Here is a 16,826-nt window from a genome sequence, read left to right as displayed (position 1 = left end):
TGTAATGGTGTGGGGGATGTTTTCTTGGCACACTTTAGGCCCCTTAGTGCCAATTGGGCATCGTTTAAATGCCACGGCCTACCTGAGCATTGTTTCTGACCATGTCCATCCCTTTATGGCCACCATGTACCCATCCTCTGATGGCTACTTCCAGCAGGATAATGCACCATGTCACAAAGCTCGAATCATTTCAAATTGGTTTCTTGAACATGACAATGAGTTCACTGTACTAAAATGGCCCCCACAGTCACTAAAATGGCCCCCACAGTCACAATAGAGCATCTTTGGGATGTGTAGAACGGGAGCTTCGTGCCCTGGATGTGCATCCCACAAATCTCCATCAACTGCAAGATGCTATCCTATCAATATGGGCCAACATTTCTAAAGAATGCTTTCAGCACCTTGTTGAATCAATGCCACGTAGAATTAAGGCAGTGCTGAAGGCGAAAGGGGGTCAAACACAGTATTAGTATGGTGTTCCTAATAATCCTTTAGGTGAGTGTATATATAAGTAGGAATGGATGGATTGAATATTGCACATGGTTGTGTTGACAAAAAGAAAAGCATTTGGAGGCAGTTTAACTGTTCATGAGGTGGAAGGCCTGAGGGGAAAAAACAGTTTCTGTGACTGGCTGATCTGGTGCTCTGTAGCGCTAACCAGGGATGTAGTGGAGGCTAAACGCACGTAAACGCCGTTTACGCACCTCCCAAAATTCGGAAATAGCGTTTACCCACCTCCAAAGTGGGTTTATCCACCTCTAAATTGCGTTTATCCACCTCTAAATAGATAGTTCCTAAGCCATTTTAAATTAAGCTTATGTCGTTTTAGTTTCATATTGTTCATTATTAGTTTCATAGGTTGTTAAACCTAAGACGAAGTCTTTCATAATGCGCTGCTGCCAGTGTTTCCCATGCGCGTGCATCGATATTGACTACTACCAGCTATATACAGCGTGCTGACCTCAAAAATCCAGCTGTATTCTAACAATAACTTGGCTCTCCTTATTAGCTAGGCTCCTTGCATGCTGGCTAATAAGTAGTAACTGACAGTGCTGTGTTGGACAGATTTATGCAGTGGTGTTCCATGACGGAGAGAGAGCGCGAGAGGTACGGGTGAGAGAGAGAGAGGGACGAGCGAGAGGTAGCCTAGTGCTGCGCGAATGCACTACGGCTCTCTGCAATCAAATACGATTTTAAATAGGCTTAGTAAAAAATAAATCGAAAATCAATGTGTGGCGGTCAGCGTTGATATTGTGGCGGCAATGAACGTATGGGAAACCCTGGCTGCATTAGGCCTACTGTCAGTATTGACCAATCAGCAGGAAGCAGCAGACTGCATCAAGATTCATCCGTCACTCACTAGCCCAAACGATTAAAATAAAAATATGTGGCACCAGATTCATTCTTCTGTCGTTAATCTGCACTATTTTACTATTTAAACTATTTTGATAATCAATTAGTCGGGTTGAGTCATTTTTTTTAAGACAAAAGTAAAAAATTCTTTGATTCCAGTTTGTTAAATGTGAATATGTTCTAGTGTCTTCTCTCCTCTGTGACAGTAAACTGAATATCTTTGAGTTGTGGACAAAACGAGACATTTGAGGACGTCATCCTCCTGGGCTTTTGGGAAACACTGATCCACATTGTTCTGACATATTATAGACCAAACAACTAATTGATTAATCGAGAAAATATTCAACAGATTAATCGACTATGAAAATAATCCCAAATCCCTAATCATTATGTACAAGTGCATTGCATTGGAAGCCCTGGATATAAGCCTCCCTCTCTATCTCTCTTAAATATTTTTGTTCTCTCTGTTTTGTCATTTAGTAAACTTTATAGATTTCAACCATATTATTCCTTCTTGGGTCTCTTTAACAAGAACTTAGATTAATGTATGAATTGAATAGTGATTGTGTGACCTATGATGAGGGAACAACCAGTGATACCCTTGGTAGTACCATCAAATGATAGCCTATAGCGATGCCTAATGTGTATCCTGATGACAGTGGCCCACCTTACTGGGTGACCACATCGTGGTCCACCAGAATTTTTTGTTTACCCACCTCTTTTTTTACCACTACACCTCTGGCGCTAACCAGAGGGTGACATCTGTTGTGCCTATCTGAACTATTGTGATTTTTTTGGTATATAAACATCCACTAGACTGACTTCTTTGACCATTTGTAATTTGTGTAATGCTGCTTTTACAAGATAATGTGTCAAGTTATAACTTTTAAAAGCAAACCCCAATTGTGTTTCATAAAGCTGTTTTGACCATAAAAGCATCCTGGACCATTCTTGTTAAATACAACAACAATTCAAAATTGTGCAGATGGGCACAAGTCTTTTATCGTGTGTGTGTGTGTGTGTGTGTGTGTGTGTGTGTGTGTGTGTGTGTGTGTGTGTGTGTGTGTGCTGAGGGGATCATGCATGATCGTTTCATGATGTAAGATGCTAAAAATCCTGAATCAGTTATACATTTTTAACACTCTTCATCTTGAAACCGAAAGTTGCTGTTCAGACTACAGGTTCAGCACATTTTCTTCAACTCTAGCTGAGACACTTTGATTAGTTTTAAAATAAGCAAATGTTTGCAAATATCTTTAACACTTGTAGAATGTGTATTTGTTTTCTTTTAAATGTACTTTGTTTGTTTGACACTGCAGATGTAAACTTGTAGCGATACATTTGTTGAAGTGACATTAAGGAGAAAGGCCACATGGGGGTTGTGGTCCCACCCCTGCCTTAATAAAGCTAGTATTTCAGAAATGTAAAAGAGCTGTTATGTAATAACTCTGCTAGGATAAACTGGATTAACAACATCAAAGCTTGAGGTGTTAGCATTGGAAAAATGTTAATTTGCATAGTATGGTAAAAAAAGCCATAAAACCCTCGTGAGTTGCAAGCAACTTCTAGAATAATCTTATTTAGGTGGCCAACTTTGTTCCCTTCCTCTAGTAGCCAGGCCCCTTTATTAGAAGGATTCATGATTATACCCTGGAGTTATATTTATAAGGTGATTGTAATTTAAAACCCCATTGGCAAAGCCTGCTAAAATAAGAGGGCTCTGATGGCTAGATTTATAGAGGGAACAATATTATCCAGTGATTGACGAACTGTTATCTCATTCAGGGGTGCATTTGGTGGCAAGGTTGAATTGCTACGTCTGTAGGATCTCAGTCTACCGACATCAATGTGTCACATCAGTGTGATGCGAACCTCGGTTGGGTCTCTGCTCAGTGTCTTTCCATCCTCTTCTATCAACTGGGAAAGGAAAAGCTCCTTGAAGGAAAATTATGCTGAATGTCATCACAACATTAAATACATGTTCTCTTACAGTTGACAAGAACAAGTCAAGGACAAGTTCCCGGAATCTGCAGACACCAACAAATGGCCATCCGGATCTGGTACCACCGGAGAGTAAGGCAAGAAGCGTTGAGTATTATAAGACTCTGTGTGAGAAGAAGAACCAGACCATCCAACAGATGGAGAACACTGTCCGATCCAACAACCGCAGGTTTGAGGCTGTTGCTGTTGTCATAAAGCACCTATATGCAGAGGTGAGTTATGAACATCGCTTGTTTATCATTAATCATTCTGCAATGCAGTGATCATGAATAATCAAAGAAGGTTGCATTTTAATCAGTTGTAGAGATCAATTGTCATGTTAAGAGTTAGATACCTTTATGTTGATCTCTTTTCTCAATTTATCCTAAATTTGGACTGTACAGACTGTACTGGTTTACAGTCCTTTTGCATGCATGTGTATTTGTTTGCAGGCAGGCAGTGTAGAGAAGCTTCCTCCTGCTCTGTTTGTTTTGGTGATGTCCTTTTATCAGCTTACCTCAGCTTACCTAATTTACAGCACTTTCCTAATTAACTGGCTCAATGCCACATATTTAACATTTTTCACATTCATTCTGTGTGTGATGCTATTTTATGACCTTCCAAAGTTGTGTCAGTCTTTGCCGTTTCTTCACTTATGTCATGTCACAGGTGAATTTATGTGTATTTAGCCCCTTCATCTCAATGGAAGCAAGTAGCCCAATTTACCTGAATTCACCTTATTATAGACCAAAAGTGGCCAAATGCAACCACCTATAATGCAAAAGTATTGCATAAATGTAAATGTGTGCCATCGGTATATTACCTACAGATTGTATTAAAACAATAGGGTTGTGCTTTACATGGATTTTATTACTGGTAAGAGGTGTTAGGAAGGCAACAATATGCAAGACACCAATGTTCGATAAATAGTTACATTTATTAAAAGTTATAATTGGAATAAACAGTTCTTCCAAGTGATACAGTTGATTAGTAATTCAGTTGACTAACTTGAGGCCGTTTACGTTTCCCATGCAACATGGCACCTTGGCACAGTAATGTAGATTGTGTGGTCACAGGTATCTGTTTGTTGGCATTTTACAACTGTGAACACTGTTCATTCAGTCAGATTTAAGTCTGAACTATCCACTTTATAAATTCATTTAAACAACTTTGTTTTATATTATTATTCACCTTCCACCCTAGTTGTGCTGTATGTGAATGAACTAGGTTTATTTACAATAGCCTATCTGCAGCTATTCCTGACTCTGGACAGTCAATTAATATGAAAGAATACTGCTTTTGACCGTACATGCTTGAATTCTTCAACGTGTTAAAGTAAATGGTAAAAGCACAGTACTTGTGTAGCTTACCTAATAAAATAAGCCATGAGAAATGGAAAAAGCCTAGCTGCAGTTTCTTGTTTCGGTTTATCAAAAACTAAATGTGTATTTGAATTAATTACTGTGCAAAAGAAGTGCATTTTATTTAAGATCAATTTGAGAAACATGCGCTATATTGTATATTGGCTGCTCTTGCAGAATCTTGACCAAGACCAAACTTTAAATATTTATAGACCTTTTATGGTGTAGTTCTATAAATGCTACAACTTAATTATGGTAGTGCATTTTACTGAACTCAATACTATTTTCATTGAAGATTCCCGTTAAAACGAGCCCACACACAACATGATCTGATGTGTAGATTATTGGATAATCCACATGAAGCACAATGTGCATACATCACTTAATGTGCTAGCGATCCTGGATCAGATGACTTCATCGGAAATGATGTAGTATGTTGTCTACTTCATGGAATCATAAATCAACCATTAATCAATATTACGATTCAGATTGCTTCAACCAGAGGTAGAAGTCGTTCAAATACGGGCAGAGAGGAAAGTTCACTCTGTTTACATTATGCCACCAGGAGATGCCGCCAAGTGCATGATAGGGTTGCAGCAGTATACCGATGGAGAATCTCACATGCATGTGCATGCGCGTGTGCATTTACTTTTCTCCTTGTCTGCCTGTCAGACTTGTCAACTTTTTATTTTTTTGGATTTATATTCCTTTCATTTTGGGCATGTCACCTGAAACGGGAAATCTTCACACCTAAGGGTTAAGAGGTGTCAATGCCAGACAGACATAGAACAAATGATAGAATAGGGAAAAGCAATGGTTGAGTTCACTTAAACCAACTGTCTGTCCTATAGGTGTTATTTTACTTATACGACTCATAATTTCAGCCAGTGCCCCTTTGAGAGTTTTCTATATTAATTGCAAACAAATGTTGAAATTTGACCAGTTTGTCCTCTTTCTGTCTGGGTGCCATAACATTTGATGGCAAAAGTTAGATTTGCAGCGTATGAATCTGATTTATGAGTGTAGTTTGATTTTGGGATCACAGTGTCCTGTATTGGAGTCTGTTAAGCATTCATTTACTTAAGAATAGGAGGCTGGGCTTCGCCATGTCTGTGTGAGAATGTACCAGCTGCTGCCTTGATATGGTGAGATGCATACTCGAATGCCAAGTGTAGTGTAGGGTACTGCTTCATATCACTTGTTTGCATTGAACTGTCAATGCACTGTTTGCATTGCCATAATTTCACTAAAAGTGGTCACCCACTTTCCCTGAAGCACTATCATGAATGAATATCTAATATATCTCTTGATAAATTCATATGGGTTAGTACTCTTTTAGATGCAGATTTTTGGTGTGAAATCATTACAAATTGCCACACTGTTTGACTTTTGATACAACCATAGTTATGACTCCATTACTGTTGATTTCATGGTACCTCACTGGTCTGTCAGGCTGTACTTTTAAAGTCAATTTTATAAAAAAATAAAAAGATAGAATTGGCGCACATTTTATTGTAAATGGTCTATTTTGAGGCTGCTATTTTACTTATTTAATGGTCCAGCCTTCAATATATTTGATAACACTTTTACAATAAGGTTCCATTCATAAACATTAGTTAATGCATTATGTATTATGAACTAACAATAAACAATATATTTTTACAGCATTTATTAATCTTTTGTTATTTCATTTGTCACACTGCAAGACCATTTCAAATGGGGAAAAGGCTAATTATTATTTTAAAAATGGTGAAAAACATTCAAAAGAAATGGTGACCAGTCACTGCGCTTGAAATATAAATTTTCCCTCATACATTCACATAATGTTTAACCTTAAATCTTCATTTGTGTGAACATGTGCATACATAATGTAAAATCTCATTGACATGTTATGCATCAACTAATACCTATGTTTATGTAGGTATTGTGCTTCTATTACCATTTAATAATTGTAAATACGGATTTTAGTCAATGAAGCACTACACCGCTTTCCATTAGCAGCAACTCTCATTCCCTGTGGGAAGGTCATTGCATACTTCTCTCCTGTAACATGCACTATTTTACTGTGGCACTCAGTAAAATGGTGATTGTTACAGGAGAGAAGTATGCAATGACCACTCAGTCAGACATGTATCCCCCCCCACACACACTTTATTTGCTCTGCTTGCAGCAGGTGTCTTAAAGTACTGCTTAACAAGCACTGTACAGCTGCCTCCCCCTGTTGCCCTTCTTTTAGATAAAGTACGGTATCCCTTCACCACTGTGAAGGCAAGTGGTTGGAGGAGGCAAGAGCCAATGAGCTTATTCACTCTAATGTAGAGCAAGATAGCAGAGAGAGGAGGTAGAGTGGCAGGGGTTTGTGCATCTGGGCTGCTGTCTTCCTGTATTCTGGACTCAAATCACTGAGACTGCTGATCATGGGCTGCTCTGGCAGCAAAATGTGCCTTAACGCTCCCTGCGCTGGACACAGGGTAAAGACATTAACCTCTCCACAGGGAGCAGGGCGGGATAGATTGGGATTTGAAATGGGATAGCCATAGATGCCTATACAAAGCACGTATAGCCTGTGTCATTGCACAGAAATGAGGGTAAGGAATTACAAATATGATGCTTTTACGAGGTTTGCTTAAATTTGGTATGTTTTTCTGATTTATGCTCTGAATGCTTTGTGTTCTAATGAATGTGTTATAAATGGTAATTAGTTCATAACTGGCTGTAGAATGTCACTCAGCCTGTGTTGTCATTGACCTCGGGGGAAGGGGCATGTTAGGACAGCAGCAGCAGCATGCGCTTTTGAAGCAGCTTTGTATTGGTAAGGGAGTCTTGCAGCATTGCAGCTGTGTGGCTGGCTGTCCTCCACTTTATAAAAACAAAATGCTGGAGTGAGAGAGAAGTGTAATGATTTCATCAGTCTACATCAGACTTGGCTGCATGAGGACAGCGGTTAAACCCATTGTTGATGTCATTTATTTTTAATTAAACCCTTAAAGCACTCACTTATTGTATAGTGGTGTGTAAACCACCTACCTGGGCTGTGGGATGCATGCCCATGCAGATCTGTCACTACCTTATCAAGATAAACAATGATGATTTTCCTCAGTGTCCTCTGGCAAAAAATCTAATTTGGACGTTACATTTGGAAAAGCCATGCTTTTTTTTATTTATTTTTTTATATCCACTATGTGCTTTGTTCAAAGTTAAGTTAAGTTGCAGATGCCTTGGAAATACGTATTGGCAGTACAATTATGATTCATGCTAATAAAGCACATTTAAAGGTTTTATTTTATTTTTGAACTAGTTCTCTTACCCCAGCTAAATATGCAGACAACAAATAAGCCATTAGTTGGCTGACTTCCACAAGTGTAAACACTGGTTCTGTGGCACTATCAAAATATTGCTCTGTTTGCTTGAGCATCTGTCCCACTCGACACCACAGCATTGGCTCAACCAGTGTTTGGCTACTCGATGGCAGATGGGGGAGTGTTCAGGAAACCTGTTTAAAAACAGTAAAAATAAATAAATTCTACTAGTGGCACAGAAATTATACCCTTCACCTTTTAAAATGAAATTAATATCTATAATATTCTACCCATCCAGTCCTTTGACTGACAAACACTATTACATTCCTGAAGATGACTTTAGATTGCACTTGGCATTGCCCCACTCTTTGGCAACCTACTTTTTGGCAGATGATATTTCTTGTGAAATCTGTACTGGAGTAATATAATGCATGTGTTGCACTGTGAGATGATGCACACTATTGGACTGATTTACTTTCTGTGTTCCTGCAGCATGAGGAGGTGATGAAGCAGCGCAAGGAACTGTCTCAGGAGCTGGTCACCATGCGTGAGGAGCTGGGTGAGTGTGTATGCAGTATGTGTGAGTCATTTTAGAGAACTGGCTTTCCACTGCCTGCAGAATAGAGAGCGAGATTTTGTAATTAAAGGAATGGTTCACCCAAAAATGAAAATTCTCATCATTTAATAACCCTCATCCCATCCCAGATGTATGACTTTCTTCTGCTGAACACAAACAACAATTTTTAAAAGAATATCTCAGCTCTGTAGGTCCATAAAATACATGTGAATGTGACCAAAATTTTGAAGGTCCAAAAAGCACAAAGGCATCATAAAAGTAATCCATACGACTCCAGTAGTTTAATCCATGTCTTCCAAACTGATCCAATTGATTTTGGGTGAGAACAGCACAATATAAATCCTTTTTCACTTTAAATCTTGAAATCACCAGTGTCCTTGCTGATCATTATTTCAGGATCCATTACACTTCCTAGCACTTTGCCCATGCGTCAAGCACTAGGAATGTGAGTAAATGAGGTTGAGTAAATGAGGTTGAGTAAATGATGATTCCCTTAATTTTATGTAATATATTAATTGCTGATCACAAGTGGTACCGTAATCAAAGGGTTGTACAGTAGGTGTGCTTTTTCTTGCCATAACATGCAGACATCTGTGAGCTTTCAAACTACTTTCATCCTGTGCAGACATATGCACTTTGGCTTCATTTTTATATCCATTTTTCATAATAATAGTGAATTTATCAAAGCATTGAAATAACAAAAGAAGTATGGAAATTATGTAGTGATCAAAAAAGTTAAATCATCATGTAGCCACCTTTTTATCTAGATTACAGCTCTGCACACTCTGGGCATTCTCTCAACCACCTGTGATGTATTGGAGGAGTTTCCACATATGCTTGGCACTTGTTTGCTGCTTTTTCTTCGCTATCTGGTCCAACTCATCCATTTAAAAAAAACTAGTTTTGTAAAAACTACAATTTAATTGTACAAAACTAATTTTAAGCCTTTAATCATACGCCTTTTAGAAAGGTTTTTAAGATCATGTGAAACATCTGAAACGTAGTGTGTCTATGTTCGACTGGTAGTGTTCTGTAATTCACTCACCTAACTCTGAGCATACCCACCAGTAAACAAACTACCCTGTGATGCTAGATATGGAGGATGGACTGTTTGTCTTATTGGTTCTGTCAGAAGGACCCCCTTCCCCTCCCATAGGGTTTATCTGAGACACTCCAGACATCATCTGAAGGCAGCAAAGAGTGGTCCGTCTGTCCTGAAATGTGAAGGACACTGAAGTCATGCTTGTGTCTGCAGACAAGGACATTGCCTGAAATCTGATGTCCCTCAGTCTAGTTGGCAGAGTAACGGGGAGAAATTAATATTAAGTGCAGAGTAAGAGACGGTATTTCCTATAGCAGACATCTGATGCATTGCACAAGCTCAGTTTTCAAGAAGTAATATGAGCTGTGAAATCAAAGGAGTGATATTTGATTTTATGTTCTTTTTTTGACTGAAACTAGAGAAGTGAAACTAGTTAGATCACTTCTTTTGATCTAACCTTACATTTAATAATATTCAGTTGATCAGAGAAAATATATTTTTTTTTTATTATTTGTAAATCCTGCACATGACTGTCCTTAACCATTATAATCACTGCTTGAGCATATTAGCACATTCCAGCAACTCTGACCATGTTTAAGATCCCATATGAATTTGCCAGACCAACTTCTAAAGCGAAAAGTATAGAAGCTTGACACCCATTTCTCAATTTACCCACAGAAAGCTTCAAATATTCTTATATGAACATATTGATGTCCGCATGCTTGCTGTAGTGTGGCATGTTTTTTTGGCATGCACCCATATTTCCCTTTATTAAACAAAAGTGTCTTTTAACACGGGACAACTGCTCTCTGCTCATGAAGCTAGTGCTGTCTTCACTCAAAACCTGCTTGAACTGTTGTGACTAATTGATTTAGCATGTGACTAATATGTCTTGCTGCAGAATGTTAACTTCATTACTGCTACTTTTGGCACTAGTGTTTTTCCTGCAAGATTGGGATTTATTAATGGTGCTTGCTAAAGAAAACTTCATTATTAGGATACTACTGCTAAAACTTGGGGTTAGGGATTTAAACCCAAGCCAGATCCAGGAACGTGAAAATAATTTAGAGGGATAGGCTCTTTTGACTTGGGCCAGTTAGAAACCACATTGGAACATGCTACAAACCACTGAAACACCTAAGCAAACAAGTAGCAATGCCCTGACAACCACCAACCAGTGAATTTGCATAGGCAAACACCATTCACATTTTCTTCCAAAAATGTACAAATCTAGTTCTGTATATTTAGTATCAAATGCTGTCTAGACCAAGAAGAACAGCATCTCCGAATTCTATTCTGTGATGCGGTTTGGGGCTGTTTTGGCAGCAATAGAAGGATCAACACAATATTAGGCAGGTGGTTTTGTGTTTGAGTGCATGCGTGCACGCATTCTGTGATGCTATTCTTCTCACCAAAATGTACAGGGAGTTACCGAAGACTGTCAGTTCAAACCAGTCTGGCCATTCTCTGGTGTCTTCTCTCATCAACAAGGCATTTCCATACACAGAACTGCTGCTCACTGGATGTATTTTTTAAATGTTTTATTTTTGGCACCATTCAGAGTAAATTCTAGAGACTGTTGTGCATAAAAATTGCAGATCAGCAGTTACAAAAATACTCAAACCAGCCCATCTGGCACCTACAATCATGCCACTGTCCAAATCACTGAGATCACATTTTTCACCCATTCTGATTGTTGACGTGAACATTAACTGAATCTCCTGACCCGTATCTGCGTGATTTTATGCACTGCTGCCACACAATTGGCTGATTAGATAATCACATGGATGATATTGGTGCCAAACGGGCTGGATTGAGTATTTCTGTAACTGCTGATCTCCTGGCACACATGGAATTTCCTCAGAATGATGCCAAAAACAAAAAACATCCAGTGAGTGGCAGCTCTGTGGATGGAAACACCTTGTTGATGAGCGAAGTCAACAGAGAATGGCCAGACTGGTTCGAACTGACAAAGTCTACAGTAACTCCGATAACCACTCTGTACAATTGTGGTAAGAATAATAGCATCTACGAATGCTATTCTGAGATGCGTTTGGTGGGACGAGGGGGACTTACACAATATTAGGCAGGTGGTTTTAATTTGTGGTGTGTGTGTGTGTGTGTGTATGTGTGTGTATGTGTGTGTGTGTGTGTGTGTGTGTGTGTGTGTGTGTGTGTGTGTGTGTGTGTGTGTGTGTGTGTGTGTGTGTGTGTGTGTGTGTGTGTGTGTGTGTGTGTGTGTGTATATATATATACACATGCATGCATGCTCAGAATTTTTTCTGACTGTCAAGTTAACCTGTTTGTCTCTTTGGAGAAAAGAAACATCCTCCTCCTACCTGTCTGTTTTTCCACTTGCTCATGTTATTTTGATTATTTATAGGCCATGAGTCGTGCTCTGCATCATAAATATAACCTATAATAGAATTACACTGCAGATTCATAAAATACATAAGGCCATTAGTGAGCTCTGGGTCTAGTTCATCTACTGTGTGTGGATCTGATCCTGTCATTGGGTTTAACTGTCTCATCTAGCCACTACAAGCAACTGTTTAACTATTTTGCTTGTGACTCATATTTAGACTGTCTTAAAATATCAACTTTGTCATTTTCATTGCAGAAGATGGATGATTGGATTGTGTGCTATTGTGAGATATGACCACTTTTCTTTTTTTTTTTTTTTGAGAACAGGAGTTCTTGTGTTATATAGACAAATGCATTTGACCTCAAAGAATTTTGCTAATGCACACTTGGCCCCTTTTATTTCTAGTAGCTGAGGTTCAGTTAACAGATAAGATTAGCAGAACATCTGTGGCTAGTATTGTCCTATACTTTTGAGAAGTGGACAACTATTTTAAATGCTATATTGCATTTTTTTTTTTTTTTTTTTTTTTTTGTTATTATACATGCAGGTTTTATGACCTAATTTATTGAGGGTCTATAGGGAATATTTGTGCTCAAAATGAATTTGTCATACCGCAGACCATGTAAACTGAAGTAATGAAGCCAAAAAGATGGTAAAATTATAATTATTATTTTTTAAATGGTGACAAGTTACATGACCTGAGTCATACACCGATGAACCAAAACATTATGACCACCTGCCTAATATGCTGTTTGTCCTTCACCTGCTGCCAAAACAGTGCCAACCCGCCGAGGCATGGACTCTACAAGACCCCTGAGGGTTTTCCTGTGGTGTCTGTCACCAGACAGGGTCTAGAACTCATCATGTTCCTCAAACCATTCCAGAACAATGTGTGCAGTGTGGCAGGGTGCATTATCCTGCTGAAAGACGCTACTGCCATCAGGGAATACCATTTCCATTTAAGGGATGTACCTGGTCTGCAATGATGTTTAGGTCAGTGGCACATATCAAATTGGTGTCCACATGAATGGCCGGACCTAGGGTTTCCCAGTGGAACATTGGCCTTCGCATCACTCTTCCTCTGCTGACTTGTCATCTTTCCACAGTGTATCCTGGTGCCATCACTTCCCCTGGTAAACTGTGCACACGTACACGGACGTCCACGTGATGTAAAAGAAAATGGGACTCATCGGACAAGACAGCCTACATTGTAGGTGCTTTCAAGGTGGACAGGGGTCATCATGGGCACTCTGACCGGTCTGCAGCTACGCAGCCCTATACGCAGCAGGGTGTGACACACTGAGTGTTGTGAAACATTCCTCCCGTAACATCATTCAACTTTTCTGTGACTTGTGCCACAGTAGACCTTCTGACAGTTCGGATCAGATGGGATAACCTTTGTTGCCCTTGCGCATCAATGAGCTGTGGGTGCCAAACACCATGTCGCCAGTTTTGGTTTGTCCCTCCTCGGACCACTGTCGGTAGGTACTCATCACAGCTGACTGGGAGCACCCCACAAGCTTTGCCATTTTAGAGATGCTCTGACGTAGTCATCTGGCCATAACAATTTGGCCCTTGTCAGAGTCTCTCAGGTCTTTACCCCTACCCATTCCTCCTGCATTCACTACGAGAACGGATTGTTCATTTACCATCTTATCTTCCCAGACCTTGACATGGGGCCTTGTTAGGAGATGATCAACGTGATTTTCTTCACATGTGAGTGGTCATAATATTTTGGCTCATCAGTGTATACTTTCCCTTAAAAATGTAAGTGAAATTAATTTATATGTCAATTTTTAAAGTGGAAGTCAATGGACAATGTTATGCGTCAACTCCCTACATGTATAATATCATCTCAAGAGCAGAGATGGCTGGTTTTGTACTTTGTTATTTCACATTACTGGTCTATATGGATCCTTTTGGACCTGTAGCTCAACTAATAAGGACCATAGGACATCCATGCAAACCAGATATCTTACCCATGCATGGTTCCACCAGACTAGCCCATTATTTTATGAGCTGGATAACTTGACTGCACAGTCATGCACTACAAAGACAGGAGCAGCTGCAACATTCAACTTGACACTTTGTGCATAAACTATATCAGCGCTGTGCAATGTTGTGAAGTGCCATCTGTTTCCAACCATAAGAGGTGGGCAAAGACAGCAAATCCTCATAGGGGAAATATCTGTGACACAATTGCAATTGAGAGCTCATAATGGTGGATTGGGAAACTTTTGTGCATTGCACCACTGTGGATTAAAATCCACAGTGGTGTGTCTTGTGTCAAAGAACTTTCCCTAAATTGTAATTTGACTTGGAGTTTCATGTAACAGTTGACACTGTATTTACAGAACTGCTGGAGATACCATAACTGTAGAGACAACTGGGAATCGTGTAGAATACCTTTGTAATGAATCATAGCATCCAGAGTAGGCAGGGCCTGATGTCAGTGCAGCAAATGGAGTTACAGACATGGATGTCTTGGCCTTTCACATTTTTCCACTGCTGTCTAGATATAGCATATCTATATTTTCATATCTCAAACTGTTATGTTAGATATCAGATGACCTTCTATTTGTCAAGACTGAGGATAGCTGTCATCATGCCACAGCAAAAAAAAAAAGCAAACATCTAGATCAGTGGTTCTCAGTTGGCTTTGCACCAGAACACCGAACCCACCATATAAAAGAATTATCGTACAAAAGTACAAAATAAATGATACATGTACATTGTTACAAATGTACAATTTTGTAAATGCATGAACAATATCGTAACTATTATTTAACATACACATAGAACAAACACTCAGCCAATATTTGTATTTACCATTTTAACAAGTAACAGATTAATTTGCACAAATTCTGGAGTTTGATGGGATGCACAGCATTTGATGTACATCAACAACAAAGGAAAGGGTTTCTCCCTTTTATATGTTGGTATATGCCTAGGTATTTTGATATCCCATCTTTGCACAATTATAGGTTATTTGCATTCAACTTCAGAACAGATCTGGGACTCATCAGCTGAGAACCTCTGGTCTTGGTGGGCTTTAATTGGGTTGATATTGGGTTGATATTTGTTGACTGTATGTATTGAACTTCAAAATGAACTGATCTTTTCCCTAGTGAGCTCTGCTCACTCATGTGAGCGTCTAGAGCACGAGAAGGAGGACCTGCGTGTGGCCTTTGATGGAGTTCTGCAGAAAGTCCAGGAGCAGCACCGCTTGGACCTGGCTGACCTGGAGGAGAGGCTGAAGACCTTCTACTCCACTGAGTGGGAGAAGGTCTACCAGACCTATCAGGAAGAGACTGACAGATGCAAAGCGCAGATGGAGCAACAGGTGTGGAGGACTTTTTCTCTCTCGCTCGTTCTCAAGTGTCCTGACACAATTATGGTTTGATGCACTTTATTGCAGATGTCTTATGTCGTAATAAATGGATGGTTCACCCCCCAAAAAATTCTGTTATTATTTACTCACTCTAATGTCATATGACTGACTTTCTTCAGTGGAACACAAAAGGGGATATTTTAAAAGAGGTCCAATTTGCTCATTTCAATACAATGGCAGTTGTTCGTGACTTACTTTAAAGCTCAAAAGTGACCCAAAAGAATCATAAATGTGGTCCATGCAAGTAAATGTTGTCCATGCAAGTACATTTTTTTTTTTTTACTTTAAAATAACTTTTTGGCTGTTTCTCACCAAAAATGAACAATTTATTTTTATGACACTTTTGGGTAGTTCAGCTAAATCTGTAAACTGCTCCTTTTTTGTTTCCACAGAGGAAAGAATTTAATATGGGTTTAGAACAAAATGATGAAGGTAAACCAATAGTTTTACAAGATCTTTTATGGATACTTTCCCATAAATGTAGTCTCAATGTATGGGTTCAATATTGACCTTTTGAGATGTTTAGATGGGCTTTTGCATAATGATTTTATTTGTAATTTTTTTTAGCTGGAAGAGTTGCGATCAAAACATGAAGCTTTGAAGAAGGAACTGGAAGTCAGCCATATACTGGAGGTGGACCGCCTTAAGCAACAGTTTGAAGAGTCTTTCAAAGGTAAATAATCTTGGGCGTTGCCTTTTCTTCTCCCTCTAAACTAGTTTTTGTATAAATGTTGAAACATTTACTCCAATGTTGAAAGATTGATTATTGTTAATATTCTATTGACTTTAAGAACTCAAACAATCCCATGAAAAGGAATTGCATATTATCAACACAACACTGAAGGAATCAGAAGAAACATTATCTGTAAGTCGGTAACCAAAATCTCCACACAACCATTCCTGTTAACCTTTCTAAATGTTTTTTTTTTTTATTAAAATGTCAAAGGCCTTGTCAAAACTTTACAAAACCTTAAGCTATATGGTAAAATCATTTATTTTTTATATATAAATATATTTCTCACTCAGAGTCAAATTCAGGAGCTTATTACAGAGAATAACACCCTTAAAGAGAAACTGAAGGTTGAGGAGAAGAGAAGGAATGATCTGGGAGAGCAAAGCCAGGTACAGTACCTTAACACTCACAACCATAGCTCCACTGTCAGTCAAAAAGTCTAAAAAAAAAAAAAAAAGAGCCATTGATAGCACTGTTTGCAGTACTAAGCCACACACTTCAACTTTGCTCTAAGTAGATTGTGTATTTTCCATGAATGGCAGGTTAATATTAGACGGGCCTCTATGATAAGTCTTAAGGAGATTCCGGAACTCTCAACATTCTGAAAATGCATGTAAGGGTTTTTAGATAACTAACTTGCATTACGCTTCTATAAATAGTGTGACAATGGCAGCATGGGAAACTTATCACTCACTCACTTGCAGTTCATAAGTGATTCAGAGAGC

The 16,826-nt window shown here is 38.9% G+C and overlaps 1 protein-coding gene across 2 annotated transcripts in view; it reads left to right on the top strand.

Annotated features, from left to right (window-relative positions):
* Window positions 1-16,826, top strand: part of LOC127659426 (microtubule-associated tumor suppressor 1 homolog A-like) — a 43,555-nt gene that overhangs the window by 22,461 nt on the left and 4,268 nt on the right. For both annotated transcript variants that reach the window (XM_052149228.1, XM_052149227.1), the window contains 6 exons: window positions 3,346-3,566; window positions 8,486-8,552; window positions 15,106-15,320; window positions 15,936-16,041; window positions 16,160-16,233; window positions 16,395-16,490. In XM_052149228.1, the coding sequence (XP_052005188.1) occupies window positions 3,346-3,566; window positions 8,486-8,552; window positions 15,106-15,320; window positions 15,936-16,041; window positions 16,160-16,233; window positions 16,395-16,490 (779 nt within the window). The remainder of the gene's footprint in view (window positions 1-3,345; window positions 3,567-8,485; window positions 8,553-15,105; window positions 15,321-15,935; window positions 16,042-16,159; window positions 16,234-16,394; window positions 16,491-16,826) is intronic.

Source organism: Xyrauchen texanus, chromosome 19, assembly GCF_025860055.1.
Source record: "Xyrauchen texanus isolate HMW12.3.18 chromosome 19, RBS_HiC_50CHRs, whole genome shotgun sequence".
Lineage (NCBI taxonomy): Eukaryota > Metazoa > Chordata > Actinopteri > Cypriniformes > Catostomidae > Xyrauchen > Xyrauchen texanus.
Note: the sequence above shows the minus strand (reverse complement) of the source record. Positions and strands in the feature narration are given on the sequence as shown.